Source organism: Naumovozyma dairenensis, chromosome 5 (genome assembly GCF_000227115.2).
Source record: "Naumovozyma dairenensis CBS 421 chromosome 5, complete genome".
Classification (NCBI taxonomy): domain Eukaryota; kingdom Fungi; phylum Ascomycota; class Saccharomycetes; order Saccharomycetales; family Saccharomycetaceae; genus Naumovozyma; species Naumovozyma dairenensis.
The window spans coordinates 524,726-542,986 of NC_016483.1; the positions used below are offsets into that span (position 1 = coordinate 524,726).

Below are 18,261 nucleotides of genomic sequence, written 5' to 3' on the forward strand. Positions count from 1 at the left end.
ACTATTTGTCATCCACTAAAAACAACGATATTACACTACTCTTATTATGCTTTATAACCAACACGAAACTTAATCTAGAATGGATTCATATTCATATAATAATACAGGATTACCAAGCTTAGGTTCTTCAGAACAGAAAAATACACTTATTGGGACACATTCAAATGACTGGATAACATTTATCTGTAACATGTAGTGGTCCACCATAATATATGAGATTATATAGCGTCGTTTTTAAATTATGGTGCCAGAATAAACTAGGCGGTTATCACCGCTCCCATGGGGCATCCGTCAAGGAGACCACGGATACATGCCTGTCTTTTCGGGCAAAGTTGCCCTTAACAGACAGCCAGACGTCCCCCATCTGTCGCTCCACCTCTTAATAATGACATGATAACGCCGTGTCGCTTTAACTTGCACTTAACACTGCCCAGATGTGGTGCACGGGTTGGGACAGCCGGTCTTGGCATTTCTGACGACGCCTGTTTTGCTTTTTGAGTTCTTTGAGCTCTTGGCGGTGTATCTAATCAGTAGGTAAGTAAGTACTGTTAAGTGCAACCATCAGCGGCTATTCCCCCCATTAGTAGATTATATAAACAACAACAACAATAACACAAAAACTCGAGTATATCTGGTACATATTTCTTACCTCGTTCTGTTGGTCGCCCATTCCAAATGAATCAACAAACAAGTCTGGTTGATATATACACAATTACACAGAAGAAGCAAAAGCAAACATGACTGTAACAACTGCACCATCATACAAATATTACGAATCACAAAGATTATCGATAATCACAGCCCCTTTCTCAGGAGGCCAAAGCAGATCCGGAGTAGAAAAGGGTCCCAAATACATGTTAAATCATGGTCTTCAAAACTCCCTCACCAAACTAGGTTGGTCCACAGTTATCACAGAGCCATTATCTTCTGCCATTTTACAAATTAAGAAAGATGAAATGGACCAAAATGATAGAATGGGCATCGTTAAGAGACCAAACTTGGTAGGGAAAGTGACTAAATTGATTTACGAAACTGTCACGAAATCATTGTCTAATGAAAGATTCCCATTGACTTTGGGTGGTGATCATTCCATTGCCATGGGGACTGTGTCTGCTGTGATCGATAAATTCCCCGATGCGGGGTTGCTTTGGATTGATGCACATGCAGATATTAATACTTTAACTTCCACTGATTCAGGGAATTTACATGGATGTCCCGTTAGTTTCTTAATGGGGTTGAATGATAAGAAGATGGTTCCCGAGTCTATGGAATGGATTCCAGGAAATTTAAAACCAAACAAAATCGCTTATATTGGATTAAGAGATATTGATGAAGGTGAAAAGAAAATTTTGAAAAATCTAGGTATAGCTGCATTTTCCATGTATCATGTGGATAGACTCGGTATTAATGAAGTCATTGAAATGGCAATGAGGGCTATTCATCCTGAAACTAATGGCGACGGTCCAATTATGTGTTCCTACGATGTAGATGCTTTAGATCCATTATATGTACCTGCTACAGGAACTCCAGTAAGAGGTGGCTTGACATTGAGAGAAGGTTTATTTCTGGTGGAAAGATTGGCTGAAACTGGGAACCTTGTAGGCTTAGATATCGTCGAGGTTAACCCAGATTTGGCATCCAAAGATGATCATGTTTCTGATACTATCGCTACAAGTTGTTCAATTGCAAGATGTGCCTTAGGGGAAACTTTATTGTGAAACAAAAATGAAGCATCATAGACTAGAAACTCTAGTTTATCTGTCTCATTTGACTTCCGTTTTCGCTATGTTCATGAAAAGATTAATGCATATGTTATGATAATAATAATATAAAAATGTCCTTCTATAAATTGTATTTAATATATATAATATATATTTATTCTTATTTTAAAAGATTATATTCATAGTTATATAATTGTTTATTATCTCTGACAGCGAGGCTTCAAACATAATTATTCAAAGCATTTTAATGTGTTTTTTTGTTTATTTTTCAACATATTAAGTTTAGTATTTTTTAACAATGAAATGAAAGGTGGTTTTGTAAAACTAATAATGCAAAAATAAACAAAAAACACAAGATCGGCAAGTCCCGGTTTTCTTCAGTAAGGTCAAGCTCTAATTGTGTAATCATTAAACAAGTAAGGATTCTTAAAATTATACGCTTTTTGTATTGATATTATTCCTAATTCATAGATTGATCGGATCCTTTAGTTAAACCTCTACGCACGGCCAAAACACTATCTACTATCACTGCATCAACTCCAGCATCAATTTCGATCTGAGCATTATTGGGGTCATTATTCTCAACACCATATGTAACACAAACTAATCCATTCCCTTTAATAACCTCCACTAATCTTGGAGCTTTAATAATGGGTTTCGCAGCGGAAACTATACCTAATAAATTCCAGTGGTGAGCAAACTTAATTGCATTTTGTAACGAAGCTGCTCTTGCATCAACCATCTTCATACATCCAGCTTCAGTTAAAAATAAAACAGGAAGTGATGGCTGCTTTAAGCTTAACATTATACAAACATCCGGATGGAATGATGATAATATAATATCTCGACCATTCATGTTATCATACACATGTCTTAAAACTGTATCGACCCAATGGTTCATTTCAATAGTTATGGGTCCAATACCTTCTTCTTCTGCTTCATCAATCATAGGGTATTTACATTCAATATTGAAGCCTACATGTGGTGGTAGTTTCTTGAATAGTTCAGGTAGTGTTACAAATGATGATGCAATGGAATGTCCACGTGAATTACCTTTGAATTGTTTAGCTTTAAACGTTTTCGTTAACCTCATCCTGTCACCAATCCAATTTCGACTAAAAATATCTGCATATTGAGTTGGGTCATCACCATTATTTTCATTATTATTATTATTATAGTCAGGATCATTTTTATCATTATTGCTATGTTCAATATCAAAATCCGCTAGAGAATGTCTTCTTTTCTTTTCAAATACACTACCACTTTTACCACCTTTCATATGCTTATCCATATTATTTAATTCCAAAAATTGTTCCAAAGTCAATTCATGCATAGGTATATCTACCCCTGTTTCAGCAATAGTGAAATCATGATAAATAACAGGGATATTATCTTTAGTCAATTGAACATCAAATTCAACATATGCAGCCCCTAACGAGGACGCAGCAATAAATGATTCCATTGTATTCTCACCTAATTGTAATGAATTACTCAATTTTCGATTCATACCAAACCCACGATGACCAATGACTCTTGTTGATGTCAATGATTTCCAATACGTTTTTGTTCTACCAAATGTAACATTTTCATGAATAAATGGTTTTACTAGCATTATTTCAAAATTCACTGTACCAACAATATCAAAAGGTGAAGATGTAGACATGATTGGTAATGTACATAAATCGGTTAGTGATCGACGATTATCACCGACAAATGTCTGTAAATGATTCACTACGGCAATACTTCGTCCTCTCAATCGCTTTTCTGTTCCCAGCTTCCCTTCTTCGTCTTCCTTTCCCTCTTCTTTTAATACTTTGTCATAAGTAGGGACTAAATCGAAATAAATAATATAGGAGTTATCTTCTTTAAATGGTACTTTGAAACTAATTGAATCAGGTATCTCTTCCTCAAATGGTAAGTCGAAAACAACTGGTGTTTGATTTAAATCATCTTCACAGGAAATCACTAATGATAAAGCATATTCTAATTCATTCGATGATAACTTCTTGAATAACTGCGAGTCTTCTTTGAAAATAATTCCTCTATTATCCCTTCGAGTATCAGAACTACCTAACGTAATTAATAAAATTGTTTCATTCTCTTTTAGGTATTTGTGTCCAAAGGATTTGACTGGTTTAGAAATTGTCTTGAAAGACAGTAAATTAGTGGAACTCTTTGAATTTTTAGAAGCTCCCAAGGAGGAACTCTCTGAAGAATCAGTAGTCTTCGGTAAACTTTCTCCTGTTTCCGCTGTTGCATCTGTTGCCCCTGTAATTTTAGGATTATTAACTTCTTCAATATTCTCGATTGTTAATAATTCAGCTATCTCTAGATGACCACGTAAAACTGCATGCTCCATAGGTGTCCATCCACCTTCATCAAATACTTCCATTTTACAATTATAATCGATTAAATGCTTGGTAATTTCAAAATATCCCTCTGTAGCTGCTATAAATAGGGGAGTCCAACCAAATATCCCTTCCTTAAGTTCTGTATCTACCCCATGTTGCAACAATAGTTTGACCGTTGTAGGACAATTCAACTTACAAGCTAAATATAATGCTGTTTCTTGGCTTTCTTCTTCTTGATAATTGACATCAAATTTGTTAGACTGTAATAATCTTTCAACGAGACATTCTTGGTTCAGTTTTATTGCTAAATGTGTCAATTGTAAGTTATCTAATACTCCTTTTTCGCAAGTAGTTGAATCCAGTATTACTTGGAGCGTCTCTACATCTCCACTTAAAATTGCTAAGTGTAAAGGCACCAATGACTCATAATCTTCCCATTCCTTCAAATTAGATGATGTAAAATTTTCTGGCCAAAGGTTCCATTCTTTCATATAAATAAGAAGAACTTTGGTTAAATCATATAAACCATATTGGCATGCATAATGCAACGGTGTACGTTTATAATCATCTCTTTGTAATAAGTAAATGCTTTGCTCCCTTTTCAATTTACCCAAGATGCTGCTTAATACATCAACAACATTATTCTTTGCGTATAAGGGATTCTTATTCATCAAGATCACATAATGATGGAAGAAGTTTCTGTTATTAATATCAGTTTCATCATTCAATGTGGGAACTATTTCTAATAAATAGTCAATACATTTTTGAGATTCATTTAAGCTTGCTTTGAGTAATAACTTAACGAACGTCCTAAGGGGAATCGTGTTTTCCGTTCTGTCTTTTATCCTTTTAATTTCTTCTTCCAGATCTTCCACATTATCTTCTTTAATACAACAATCTATAGATCCAGGAAACTGTAATTGTTTATATTGCCGACTTTTCCTCTCTTCTATTGGAGGGACGTTTTGGAATTTATTAGCTTTGAGGTCCAGTATCTCTAGATACTCATTAATCATGGTATTAATATTTCTGCTTTCTTCATCCTCTGCAAATGGTAATGTAAATACCCTGGATGCAAGATAAGATTGCTGTTGAGATGTGCCAACTTTTTTATCAAATTTCTTGAGGATCTTTATTATACCTCTTTTATTCAACTGTGCATATTTATTCAAATCATTAAATTGTTTCTGTAAATCCATTAACACAGTTTGTACATCTCTAAGGTCATCAATTCTTTGATGTGGGTCCAGAAGTACAATTTTTTCCAAATTTAAAATCGACCTTCTTGAAAACGATGCTATGGATGTATTTGAGCCCCCAATTGGTGTTCCTTCATCTTCACCATTTCTAAACAACAATGCTACATTGGCGAACTGTGGGGAATCAAGGAGACGTTGAAGTTGCCTACTGTATTCTGCGAATCTATTGTTATAAAAATTGTCGATTTTCTCGAGGTTACGGTCTAATTTGAATGAGAATTGTAATATCAATTTCCTAACTTTTTCATTCCCAAAATAATTTTTCTCTTCATTGGAAACGTCTCTTATCTTCCTTTGTGGGTTAGTTTCATTTTCTTTATTCGAGTGTTCCTCTTGATATAACTCCTCTTGTTGAATGATAATCTCTTTGATAATCTGCTTCAAACCTTTATAATCTAAGTACTGGGTTGAATATTTCGGGGTTTGGTAACTAGAAAACGTTTTCCCGAATTTCATTTCTACTTATTTTACCCTACGCCCTGGTGTATTTAGCCATTGATAATACCATTAGTTTTTATCTATACCAATCGATCTTTTCAACTTTTTGAAAGAAGGTATCCTTTATATATAAGTTCTCCGATACTCCAAGTTATTATTACGTATTTTTAAACAGGAAACGTGCCAGCGCGTCTCAGAGCCATTGGCGGCTATTTATATATTTTAACGTAAATATATTCTTGACAGGAACTTCTTGGTTGTTTTCTTCCCTTCAATTCTAAGCTTACGATGCATTCATAGGAGCTTTTGATTTTGAGCAAGCTTTATGTACTATCAAGTTGATGTAAAAAATCTATAGTAGATAGTTTGTTTGAATGCTAGCAAGGGGTAACTTAATAGTTAGGACAAAGCTCATCCCATTTTACTAAATTATATAACTCCTTTATCGACAATGTCATCAATTTCCTTATCTCCAATCCCAACCAAATCTTCAACATGGTAAAAGTGTTTGTATCCTTTAGTAAACTTGTCTTGTCACCTCCGGAGAAACCATACTCCCTCAGAATGGGTAGCGAACTGTATGTATATACAAGTAAAATGAAAACGCAACATGATTTTGTTAGTAAATGTTTCTTATTGGTCTTATTTTTCAAACCCTTAATTAATGCAAAGAATACGAACCTTTCAAATAGATCCAAGTCGGGATCCAATTGTCGCCCAATACCTTCCAATAATAAAATTGCAACTACTACAGAAACGAAATCACCTTCCATACGGACATGGTGTGATCTGACCATCGTTAACATCTGCTCTAATAAATCTCCTATTGATACTGTTCCTAATGTAAAAGTACGTTGTTTGACTTTATCAGTTAGCTTTTTTACTTTTAAGGCAAATAGTTCCTTATCTATTGCTGTTTCTGGAGTCCTGGATCTTTCAATCATCAATTCACCGGCCCGATATCCATTAAACCTTGCCAATGCATTGAAGAGGTCAATAAAGTTAACTCTATTTTTGTCATTCAATTCTGTAACTAAACCTGTATCAATGAAACAAACTTGTGGAGTGTAATTTTCCAAAACATGTTTTAATTCTAAGATAAACTCAGGATCCTGTTTTTCAAATTTTTTCCTTAGAGAATGTGTAACTTTAAAATCATCAACTTCAGAGGACAATATGCTTGTACCGTACTTGTTTGTCTTAACGAAACGTATCAATACATTTCCAGGATGCAAATCAGCATGTATAAAATCATCTAAAATTAACATCTTCAAAAATGCGTCAACGAAAGGATCGCTAACCCTTCTACAGAGGTTATCGTCATTTATTTTGGTTTTTATTTTTAAGAAATCTCCCATGGGGAATCCATAAATATATTCTTCAAATAAAACATCCTTATTGCATAAATTCAGAAATACATTGGCAAATTTAATTTGTAAATCATTTTTGAAATTTTCATTAAACCGTTTCAAATTCAATGCCTCTATCCTCAAATCCAATTGTAAATTCATTAATATTGAAAATTGTTCCACTTCATCGGGTAAAGAAAGCCATTCCATATTCGGTAGAGAATTAATACACCTGGCGAAAAAATCCATTATTTTTAAATCTCTACTAATTTGTTTCCTTACATTGGGATGTATAATTTTGATTGCACACCATCGATTATTAGCATCATTTCCATTTCCATTACCGTTATTAGTTATTACGTTATGTTTCTTGACAAATAATTCAGATAATTTAGCGACATAAACCTGAGCAATGGCACCGACACCTAAAGGTTTCTCATTGATCTCATCAAATGCTTCACCAAGCTCACCTACATTTAACATTTCACAAAGTACCTTCTTAGTATATTTAAATGGATGAGGAGACACATTACTATGTAGCTGACTTAATGCGTCACATAATGTTTTGGAAAAAATATCATTTCTTGAACCTGCCCATTGTCCTAATTTTATAAAACTTGGACCAGCATATTCAAGCGCTATTTTGACTAACTTACACCAAAGCAACGAACCTCTTGTATCGACTTCTCCATCAGGTAACTGTATTGGCCTTCCTAGATATGTAATTGGGTATATGAGCAAAACGGGAAGGAAGATTGTTGATAACTCTAAGAACCTAAGTAAAGTGAAAATGGGTTCAATTAAACTATCTTTTATTTGGTATATGAAAACCCTTGAGAGACGTATTAACAGGTTTCTGGAACCTTCAAGTTTTGATTGGCGATCGTTTTCTAGTTTATCCCTTATTTCTCTTTGAGAGGATAAGTAAAGTCCCATTTCAAAGGTATCTCCATTAGGGTCTGATTTTAGAGTATCATTCAATAACAATGATCGATTAGACCTTTGTAGAATCTTTTCTCTGTTATAATATAAAATGCAAGCAGTAGGCAGTAGTGTATGACGTGGTGAGGGGTACTTAAGTTTGAAAGATGATCTGTTAAAATATCTCCAGGACTGGTTCAAATGTATTCGTAGCTGTGACATGTTAAATTACAAGTCAACTGCACTATCCTTTTTCTGTTTGGTTACATAGTCCAACCTAAGACAATGTTTTCTCTTTGATTTCACTGAGAAGATCTCTAAGATAAAGATCTTTACGTATATTCTCTGTGTATAGTGGAAATCGGCTTTATAGTCTATTCTCCTCATTTTGACAATTACGCACGGTATTAGTTGAAGAAGACGGTTCATTGCTATTTAAAGACAAATATAGTTCAGTCCTTCATAATCTACACGCATCCTAGGTAATATATATATATATATATATATATATCATTAAACAAATAAGCATTTCTTCATTAATTACATTTACATTATTTTCGGTATGTCTATAGTTGTTCTTCTTTTATAACTTCAATAAGCCAATCCAAACCTTCAGTGATCCCTTCACCTTTAATCGCACTCGACGCTACAATAGACCAACTTCTATCTTTCAGTTCCACTAAATTCAATTCCCTAGAGACTTCACTTGCACTCAAAGCACCTGGTTGATCTTGTTTATTGGCAAATACCAATAATGCTGCATCTTGTAATTCTTCCTCCTGTAACATCAAATGTAATTCTTTAGAAGCCGTAGCCATACGATCTTTATCTGTTGAATCCACAACGAATATCACTGCTGCAGTATCAGCGTAATAACAACGCCAATATGGTCTAATACTTGTTTGACCACCTAAATCCCAAACGTTTAGTTTTAAGTTTTTATATGTCAAAGTTTCCACATTGAAACCAATAGTAGGCTTCGTAGTGACCACTTCTCCAATTTGTAATCTGTACAAGATAGTAGTCTTCCCAGCACCATCTAGACCTAGGATTAAAATACGGAGTTCTTTATTGACCCCCCATAATCTATCAAACATTGAACTGAAATAACTTCCCATGGTATGCGCTTGTATTTGTATATGTTTATGTGCTTCTGAGTAAAAATAGTTTATATTATTGTGATCCCCCACTATAATATTCTCTAATATTCGCTACACCTGAAGTAACGTAAGATTCCTTGTGATAAAGGATTGCGAAATTGAGTTTCTTATTCAACTTTTAACTAGCAAGTGGAACTGTCTTTCTATAAATTTAAACTAGTTAGAAATAACATATTCGATCATACAGCATGAAATAGTCAATAGAAAAAAATAACACACGTTGAGTGAGAGTGAAGTGTCAAAATTAATGAAAGCACATTTTTTTCGTTTTCACTTTGTTCTAATTTCAAAAACATTTTAGGGTTAAATATAAAGCAAATTTTTGAAAGTTGCAAAATTTTCCTGTGTTGTAGGGGTAAGTACTTTGTACATTGTAATCTTTCCTGAACTGAACCTTTACGTCATGGGGCCCAGGGTTAAAAGCTAACATAATTTAGGGCTAGTGGTTAAAATTTATAACAAAAAACGTTGTATATCTTGAATAAGAATATCCTCTATATGATTATTTAATTTAATTTAATTGTAGTCGCAGATTAAAACTAGTAATTGAGGTACTTATGATTTACTTAGCTTTGAATTATCGTCTGCTGTTTTCTATTGAATTCTTCTACACAGGAAGAAGCACCTCTACATTGGAGTACGTAGTGAAGATATAATCTCTCAAACTGGGGATAAAACATTCGAAACGGTAAATTAAGCGACACACAAGTATAACGCCATCTATTATATCAATATGCTAGTCATATCTAGCGACTTTTTGTTCCTTTATTATCACAGACTTCCTTCGTCTTTCAGCATCGTAGAAACGTCCTGTATTTGTACGTTTCATTTAATCGAGGAGTGAGATGCACACTTGAAACCATTTTTGTGTGAAGTAAAATCTCTCTACCTGCAGGCAGATGCGCCCTACCTTCATTACCGAGAGTTCTCCCAAAGAGGACAATAAATACCAAACTAGCAAAACGGGCCACAATCAAGAGGAATTTAAGAGCTAAAGCTTGTGCCCGTCCTTGCTTATTACAGAAGCAGTATCTTTGGTACAACTTATAGTTACGTTTAGAAAACCTTGGACATGATTGGATCCTAAATCGCTGATAGATCATGAAAATGGGAAATATGACTTTATTCACAATTCTTGTTAGAAGAATTGGTGTATTAAAGACCTGGACCAATCCGTTCAGAATATTATAATAATATGGTTTCTCATAACTTCATATCTTTCAATCACTTGGCCGACATCGTGAATAAAATTCGAAAGAAGTCGATGTCGAGAAATCACGCAGACAACAGCCTCAATAGAACCTACTCATTCGTAATACCATACTTAGAAACCAATTCTATACCACCCGATATACAAACAATACGTTCATCAAACACGTATGTATACATTCTATTGGATGAACGTATTATTACTACACCTGGCGGTATATACCCAGTTTCTTAATATAGTACGATTTGAATCACACTTTCATCAGCTTGCTACCCACTCTGGTATTTAATAGATCCTCATCTGCATTGCTATATGTTTTTGTTGAACTCACATCTCCATGAAGTGTTCTTTACGTGTTTGTTGGTGCCAATTTGAGTCTCTCAATATATATGCAAAATTTCCAGACACCACGCAAAGCTTTTTCACTGTAGAAAAAACGAACAGCAATCTTTAGACCACCATCGCTGAAGACAATGTGAATAAAGAACCCCAATCCTGGCAACATCACCAACTATATCCATGTCAAATCCTACAAGAAATACAAATGGTATCAAAGATCAAGCAGTCACAAAACCTGAATCTCTGAACGCTACTACAGGTGAAGTCCTAGTGAAGAAATCCACAGGCAAATCACGTGTCCGCAAAGGTCAAACGGAAGAACAATACCAAACTCAATTATATGAATATTTCGAATTGGAAGAGGGCCCCATTCGTACTGAGGTCGATTGGATGAATAATATCAAGGAGCCCGATGATATTTTAAGTTGGGAAAAGTTTGATCTTGAAGTGAAACATGCAAGATTGGTTTTGAATGGTGTTTGCTATCGTTTGTATTTTCAAAGGCGGTATAAGGAATGTTTAGAGTTTGGTACGAAATTATTAGATTTGTACAAGCCGTATAATGAGAACCACAAGAATAAACTTAAGAAGGAGATTGATGAATTGGAATATATGCAAAAGCAATGCTTATCGAAGGACTTTTCATCCATTAATCTTCAAAAGTAGAATTTTTTTCAACGCTACAAGGCCCGGGCGAATCAGAAAACCGATATAATGGTTATATAAATGGGAGAAAGATCCGAAGAATAGATAAAAATAGTGTATATGTCAGTCAAGAAGAATAAAACAAAGAGAAGTATCATAACGACAATATACTGTAATGCTACTGAAACCTACACTACTCCGATTCAGTCAATATAATAATGACCTACGGCTTTGCCGTTTGAAAGTTCCCATACTGCAGATGAGATGCATCGTCCAAACCGTGACTCCGAAAATGACTTTCGAAGGAAACACTGAAGGCATTAGTACGTCAGAAGAAGCTCAAATGAGTAGAATTTTTGGCGGAAGGATTAAGGGAGAAGCACCGAAATCAACGAGTAGAATTCTGACTGGTGGTACCAGAAATATTGCCGGTGTCAAAGTACCTGAAAAACCTATTGCGCCAGATAACTGTTGTATGTCTGGTTGTGTTAATTGTGTTTGGGAAATATATAATGAGGATATCAGATATTGGAAAAAGAAAAGGAGAGAAGCAGCAGATAAGATTAAGTTAACACATGAAGTTTGGCCAGCACGTTGGAATCCTCCATTGGGATTATTAGAAATGAAAAATGTGCCGAGGTCCCTTCGAGAAACTAAGCTCAATTATGACCGTCAAAAGGCTGAACAAGTTGAAAAAACGCCTTCAGATTTATTCACCAAAAGAGATACCCCTTTACCAAAAGCTGTTATTGAAGCTAAAAAGAGACATATAAAAGAGAGGGCTACCAAGAATAAAATGAAAGAACAAGAATCAGGTGAAAAAATTGTTAACAAGATTGATGACGATACCGAGGGTTGGGCAGGTGTGCCTGTTTATATTAAAGTATTCGCTGAATTTGAAAGTAGGCAACGAGACAAAAAAATTAGGAAGAGCTAAACAGATTAAGTCAGATATATTCAAAAGTAATGGAAAACAAGCCGTACCGAATCTATAAAAAAAGCTTAACTAATAAATATAACCTACCCTAATCAAGATAATATATCTATTATTATTAGTATCATCATATCCAGATATTCTCTATATAGCTTGCAGAAAAAGAGCATATAGTTTAACTTATACTCCTTATTTTTTGACGTTTGGCCTTCTTCTCAAAGGCTCCAAACCAGAGGTAAGTTCTTTTAACATTGTACGTAGCTTCTGATAAAAATAAATATATCTTTAAAGCAAAATAAAATATACTGTAGGCGTAATTTTTTTAGTCATTTTTTGATTATCATTGTATCAAAGTTTTATAAAGTTATTACATCATAAAAATAGAGTTAAATTAATTTAATTATACAAAAAGTTTCAGTTTTTCCAAGTTCAGAAAGAATCAAATGATTTATTCCTTCGCATTTTCCTTCGCTTCAGCTTCAGCCTTTCTTTGAGCAGCTAATTTAGCGGATAAATCAGCCATTTGGCTAGCCTCCTTGTTAGCTCTTAAAGCTTGCTTCTTCTCTTCTTCTTTAGCTAAATATCTACCTCTGATCATGTTACCTAGAGAAGCTAATTCTTCGTATTTAGCAATGTATTTAGCCTTGATGGAATCGTAACCTTCATCATATAACCATTCCTCAGCCTTAGCTAACATATCCTTTAATTTGGTTTTTTCAGCGCCAGAAGCGAATGGAGCATATTCTTCATCCAACTTACCACGTAAAGTGTAAATATACTCTTCTAAAGTGTTCTTACGGTCTTCAGTTTCAGCAACCAATTTATCTTTAGCGAACATAGCGTTTTCCTTTTCAATCAATTCGTTCAAAGTCTTGTCATCTAAGGCAAATGTGTGAGCAACAACAGTCAAAGAATCCTTCTTGACAGTTTTAGTGACTTCTCTAAATTCTGGTTCAGCATCTTCTGGAGCATCAGCTGGTAGTGGAACAACTTCTTGGACCTTAATATCATGAACAGTGTAAGCTTCTTCAATAATATGTAGACCAGATGGATCACATCTTAAGACAACCTTAACTGGAACAGATTCTTCACCTTCTGGAACTTCAACACCAGTGATTTCCCATTTAGCGATGTCAGCACCAGTACCCTTTGGTAGTTGGTCAATGTTAGTGTATTGAGCAGCCATTGTGAAGTCACCAGTACGGTTCAAGGTAATCAATTTAGTGGATGGGAAAGTAGAACCAGCAGCGAAAACTTCCATGTGGTCTTCTTCTTCAACTTGTTTATCCCAAGAGTAAGAAACAGAGAATGGGTGGATATCTTCGAATTTGAATGGTCTAACTCTCAAAGTTGGAGAATGGATGGCACAAATGAAAGCGGCACCCTTAGCAATAGCTTCATCTTGGTTCAAAGTTGTAGATAATGGCTTACCGAAGGCTTCAGAAATAGAGTTCTTCAAAGTTGGGATACGGGTGGTACCACCAATAATTTCAACAAAGTCAACATCTTCTGGAGTTAATTTAGCTTGAGCTAAAGCGTTAGTAACTGGTTCAGTGACACGTTCTAACAATGGTTTGACTAATTCCTCTAATTCGTCACGAGTCAATTGAGAAGAAACATCGACATCGTTCATAACAGATTCAAGATTGAATGGAGCTGCAGTGTTAGCAGATAAAACTTTCTTTAACTTTTCAGAAGCAGTTAAAACTCTGTTGTAAGCCTTTGGATTTTCTCTGATATCAATCTTGTATTTACCTTTGAATTCATCAGCGAAATGTTCAGTGATGGCACGGTCGAAATTTCTACCACCAAAATGTTTATCGTAAGCAGTACCTAAGACCTTTAATTCACCCTTCTTGAAAGCCATAATGGAACAAGTGTAAGTGGAATGACCAATGTCGACGAAGGCAACAATTCTTGGCTTTTCTTCACCTTCTGGTAAATCAGTCTTGAAGACACCGTAAGAGACGGCAGCAGCGGTAACATCGTTGACAATTCTGACAGGGTTCAAACCAGCAACTCTGGCAGCATCAGCAATTGTGTAACGTTGTTCTTCAGTGTACCAAGCTGGAACAGCAACACAAACATCGTTAATGTTAGCCTTGGTTTCTTGTTGGACAGTGTTCTTAACCTTACCAATAAACATGGCGGCTAATTGAGTAGCGTTGAAAGTGTGCTTTTCACCTGCAAGTCTAACTTCAGCACCAATCTTTTCATCATCGGTCTTAACTAATTTAGAAGTGAAATATTCGGATTCAGTAGAGAAATCTGGGTGGGCATAATCTAAACCAACGATTCTCTTCAAGTTACCAACGGTGTTCTTAACATTGGAGGTTTCCTTGGTTTTACCGGTTTCACCTAAGTATCTGTTTTTTGGACCGAAACCAACTAAAGATGGAGTGGCACGGTTGGAGACTTCATTGACGACAACGTCAATACCTCTGTTTCTAGCAACAGCTAAGACGGAGTTGTTGTTACCTAAATCTAAACCAAATGGAGTACTCATAATGTGTGGTTGGTATTTGTGTGCTTGGATTACCTTACCTTTTAAGAGTAACAATTATCAATAAATTCATGACAATCTAGTTAAATAGTGTCGAAAACGATCTTTTACAGTCATCGCAAGTTAAATTTTTCATTTACATTGAATTTTCCAGAATTCCACGTTGAGCATTCCGAAAAAAAAAAAAAAAAAAGAAAAAAGAAGAAAGATCTCGTAACACGCGATTTTAAATTCCACCTATAGTAAATATTAACGGAAGGTGTCATGGACATCATGTCACATTCTCAAAAGCGTCTAATGGCAGAATGTCATGAATAAAGATTATAAGATACTTAACATTACCTTGCTTTGCCTTTAACTACAATAATTATGCCCAAATCGTTGGGTATCGTGAGGCTTGTAAACATAATGATTTATGTACACACCATGTTCACCTGTTTCGAATTCTTACGCAAAATATCTCTTCAATTATTAAAAATACAGTTACATATCTACTTCTACAAAATTGTCAAAAAAAACAATTGGTAAAGTAAGCCATATTATTTAATGCTTTCTACCTTTCTTCTTACTAACAATTTGGAACTCCCAATCGTCCTTACTACCTTCCGGCAAAGCCAGAGCTTCTTTCCATGTCAAAGGATCCATTAATTGCTTTTCACAATCAATACGCTTCTTAATGAAGTCGGTCGCAAATCTTCTCCCATCCATTATGGAACTATTTGAGTATATGGTATCAGCAATAATTTCCTTTGTTTCTAAACCTGCAGGCAAACTTAGTAAAACTTCAAGAACACTATTTACTGAGATCCCAGGGTTTAGATGCATTTGAGATCTACACCACTTCAAAAATGTTTGACGTGCAGAAATCGATGCATTACCTGGGTACGAAGGAGAAACTCCTGGTGAATTTGATTTCAATTTTAAACCAGGAATACTTGTCGAAGAACCAATTTGTTTAGTAGTTGAAGCCTTGCTTTTCTTTTTCATCGCTTTCGTAATGGCTGGCATGGGAGTAGCAGCTGGTACCGATGTTGTAGATTTAGTAGACGAACTTACTGTTGTCCAAGCATTACTGTTAACACTTTCCGTTGCCGCCGTCGACTGTGAGTTACCTTGTAATTGCTCCCAAATTTTTTGTTGCTCTTCAATAAATGTTGACTTGGATTTTTTGGAGCTTGACTTGATTTTGAGTTTAGTTTTGGTTTCCAATTTCTTACTTACTGATGGAGTAATATTTACCTGTATTGGTTCTTGAGTTGGTTTATCGGCCCAACTTAATACTGATTTCATTTCATTTGCCTTTTGTTCTTCTTCGACTAATTGTTGATTCAACTTCAAAAGATTTTCACGATTTTGACGTTCACGTTCTTTCTTTTCCTGTGCTTTTTTAAGCTCTTCTTGCTTTAAATACTCGCCAATTGACAAACCCTTTTTGGTAGAAGTAACATTGTTGGCGCTATTGCTATCTGCCCATGGAGCTACATTATCAGCAGAAACAGAATCTGATTTTAACTCTTCCAGTTCTGCATCCTCTTTCTTCATTTTACGTTGCCTTTCTTTCTCTTCCTTTCTTAAATGTTTCAATTTCTTCTTTTCTTCTTTTTCTTGTTTCTTTACCTTCTTCGATCTCTCTTTCCTGGCTTCTTCTTCTTGTTCTTCTAATAATTTCTTCGCCATCAATTCAGCCTTCTCTTTACGCTTCTTTTCGATTTCTTCAGCATTATCTGTTTTCTTCTTCTTCTTCTTTTTCTTTGAAGTTGATACTTCTTCGGGTATGTTTTCAACTTCTTCAGTAGCACCTTCTACATAGTCCTGCTGAACAGGCGCCTTCTCTTCTTTGGTGACAACTTGTTCCTCCTCGATAGCTGGTACTGTTTCTTGTAAGGATTCAATATGCTGCTCAACTTGAGGCTGAGACTGAGGTTCATCCTGAGCTGTCATATCAGGATATTGTACGCTTATCGGAGCAGCAGCAAGGGTTGGAACTTCGAACGAATCATCTAATTTGGTAACGATTTTTCTCGTATTCATTGGGATTTGAACAACGACTTCCCTGTAGTAGCTTCCGTCATCGAATTTCAAGTTCAAGATTTCATCTAATGTATAATCATCACTTCGAATATTCGCTAATTCTTTAGCTTTCTGCTTGATTTGTTCATCTGCATCGTGAGCTTCACTAGATGGCAAATCACTGTTATTAGTAGTGGCAATATTCTTACCAATGGCGTAATGTGAAGCAATCTTATCGAATGTGTCGAAAGGATCTTGGAAATTGTTCACTTTAGCAATCAAATCATTCAGTGTGATATATTTTTCATTGATTCCGAATGGTTCCATGGATGTGTTGACCCTTTGAATTTGTAAGCTTGGTTGAAAATAACCAGCTTGCAACCATTGAGACATTGAAGTTGAGGGAAATGGACCTTGCTGTTGGCCATGAATATCAATGTATCGCCATTGTGATATTACATGAATAGGACGAATTGCATTCAAAGCAGGATTACCAATACCAGGCGGCGCAGGTGGCCCAAAATAACCCGCATGTGGTTGTGATGTATCGACAACTAAGTTTACAGGCAAACTGGATGTAATATTTGGATGTTGTTGGACAAAACTAAAGGGTCTATTTTGAGTGAGATGTGACATCTGCAGCGCTAACTCACTTTTGCTTTGACTTTGCAACGCAGAGAGAGACGTTGTACTATGGGATCCCATATAATTCGCCGAAGGCCAGGTACTATTACCAGCGTTATTGCTATTATTATTATCAAGCGATGGACTTTGCATATTTTCTTTACCCAAAAATGGGGACCCCGATCTTTGGATGTTCATCGAATCTAGTAGGCGACTTTTTTTGTTTAAGCTATTAGCTGAAGCTGATTGCGTAGAGGCTGTTAAGCTTGAGGTGCCAGAATTCGTTGCAGTTACTCCAATGTTCATATTCACCAGCTTCTCTAGTGGGTCGGTACCTTGAGTTTGACCATTAGCTGCTTCAGTATGGGAAGCGACGATATGGAGATCGCTTAATCCGTTCACCATTGGATCAATCGGGAAGTATTGCGAATGAGTAGTTGGTGTTGCAGTGGGCAGCTCTTGGTTCATTTTAGCGGCGGTATAAACACTATCAATCATAACAACTTGTAGCCTCTGTATTTAACTTGAATACTGCTACTATCAATCTCTTCTTCAAGTAGGTTTGTAATTAAGAAATTGAAAAAGAGATATCCATATATTCTAACTTTGGCCCGGGGACAACAACAGCGCTGTTGAGGAAAGAATAAATGCAGGGTTGTCGTCTAGCGCGAGTAACGGTTGTCTAGGATAAGATAGTAGCAGGAAATGATAATTGCTAGGTTATCCACATAATTGAATTGAAGCAATAAAGAATTTTAGATATTTGCAATTGATTTGAATGGTTTATCTGCTTGGAA

The 18,261-nt window shown here is 35.5% G+C and overlaps 8 protein-coding genes across 8 annotated transcripts; 3 read left to right on the forward strand and 5 right to left on the reverse strand.

Annotated features, from left to right (window-relative positions):
• Positions 1-737: 737 nt before the first annotated feature.
• On the forward strand, positions 738-1,718 carry CAR1 (arginase; the record flags this gene model as incomplete). Its single annotated transcript, XM_003670265.1, has 1 exon — positions 738-1,718. The coding sequence occupies one exon, from the start codon at positions 738-740 to the stop codon at positions 1,716-1,718; it is 981 nt and encodes a 326-aa protein (XP_003670313.1).
• Positions 1,719-2,181: 463 nt separating this feature from the next.
• GDE1 (glycerophosphocholine phosphodiesterase) lies at positions 2,182-5,787 on the reverse strand (the record flags this gene model as incomplete). The annotated part of the gene is made up of 1 exon (XM_003670266.1): positions 2,182-5,787. One exon carries the CDS (start codon positions 5,785-5,787, stop codon positions 2,182-2,184), a length of 3,606 nt encoding a protein of 1,201 aa, XP_003670314.1.
• A 374-nt stretch (positions 5,788-6,161) lies between these two features.
• On the reverse strand, positions 6,162-8,261 carry CQD1 (Cqd1p; the record flags this gene model as incomplete). The annotated part of the gene is made up of 1 exon (XM_003670267.1): positions 6,162-8,261. The coding sequence occupies one exon, from the start codon at positions 8,259-8,261 to the stop codon at positions 6,162-6,164; it is 2,100 nt and encodes a 699-aa protein (XP_003670315.1).
• A 344-nt stretch (positions 8,262-8,605) lies between these two features.
• On the reverse strand, positions 8,606-9,157 carry ARL1 (Arf family GTPase ARL1; the record flags this gene model as incomplete). The annotated part of the gene is made up of 1 exon (XM_003670268.1): positions 8,606-9,157. One exon carries the CDS (start codon positions 9,155-9,157, stop codon positions 8,606-8,608), a length of 552 nt encoding a protein of 183 aa, XP_003670316.1.
• A 1,771-nt stretch (positions 9,158-10,928) lies between these two features.
• NDAI0E02570 (uncharacterized protein) lies at positions 10,929-11,414 on the forward strand (the record flags this gene model as incomplete). The annotated part of the gene is made up of 1 exon (XM_003670269.1): positions 10,929-11,414. The coding sequence occupies one exon, from the start codon at positions 10,929-10,931 to the stop codon at positions 11,412-11,414; it is 486 nt and encodes a 161-aa protein (XP_003670317.1).
• Positions 11,415-11,568: 154 nt separating this feature from the next.
• On the forward strand, positions 11,569-12,330 carry DPC25 (Dpc25p; the record flags this gene model as incomplete). Its single annotated transcript, XM_003670270.1, has 1 exon — positions 11,569-12,330. One exon carries the CDS (start codon positions 11,569-11,571, stop codon positions 12,328-12,330), a length of 762 nt encoding a protein of 253 aa, XP_003670318.1.
• A 445-nt stretch (positions 12,331-12,775) lies between these two features.
• On the reverse strand, positions 12,776-14,833 carry SSE1 (adenyl-nucleotide exchange factor SSE1; the record flags this gene model as incomplete). Its single annotated transcript, XM_003670271.1, has 1 exon — positions 12,776-14,833. The coding sequence occupies one exon, from the start codon at positions 14,831-14,833 to the stop codon at positions 12,776-12,778; it is 2,058 nt and encodes a 685-aa protein (XP_003670319.1).
• Positions 14,834-15,373: 540 nt separating this feature from the next.
• SYH1 (Syh1p) lies at positions 15,374-17,962 on the reverse strand (the record flags this gene model as incomplete). The annotated part of the gene is made up of 1 exon (XM_003670272.1): positions 15,374-17,962. The coding sequence occupies one exon, from the start codon at positions 17,960-17,962 to the stop codon at positions 15,374-15,376; it is 2,589 nt and encodes an 862-aa protein (XP_003670320.1).
• Between the last annotated feature and the right edge of the window lie 299 nt (positions 17,963-18,261).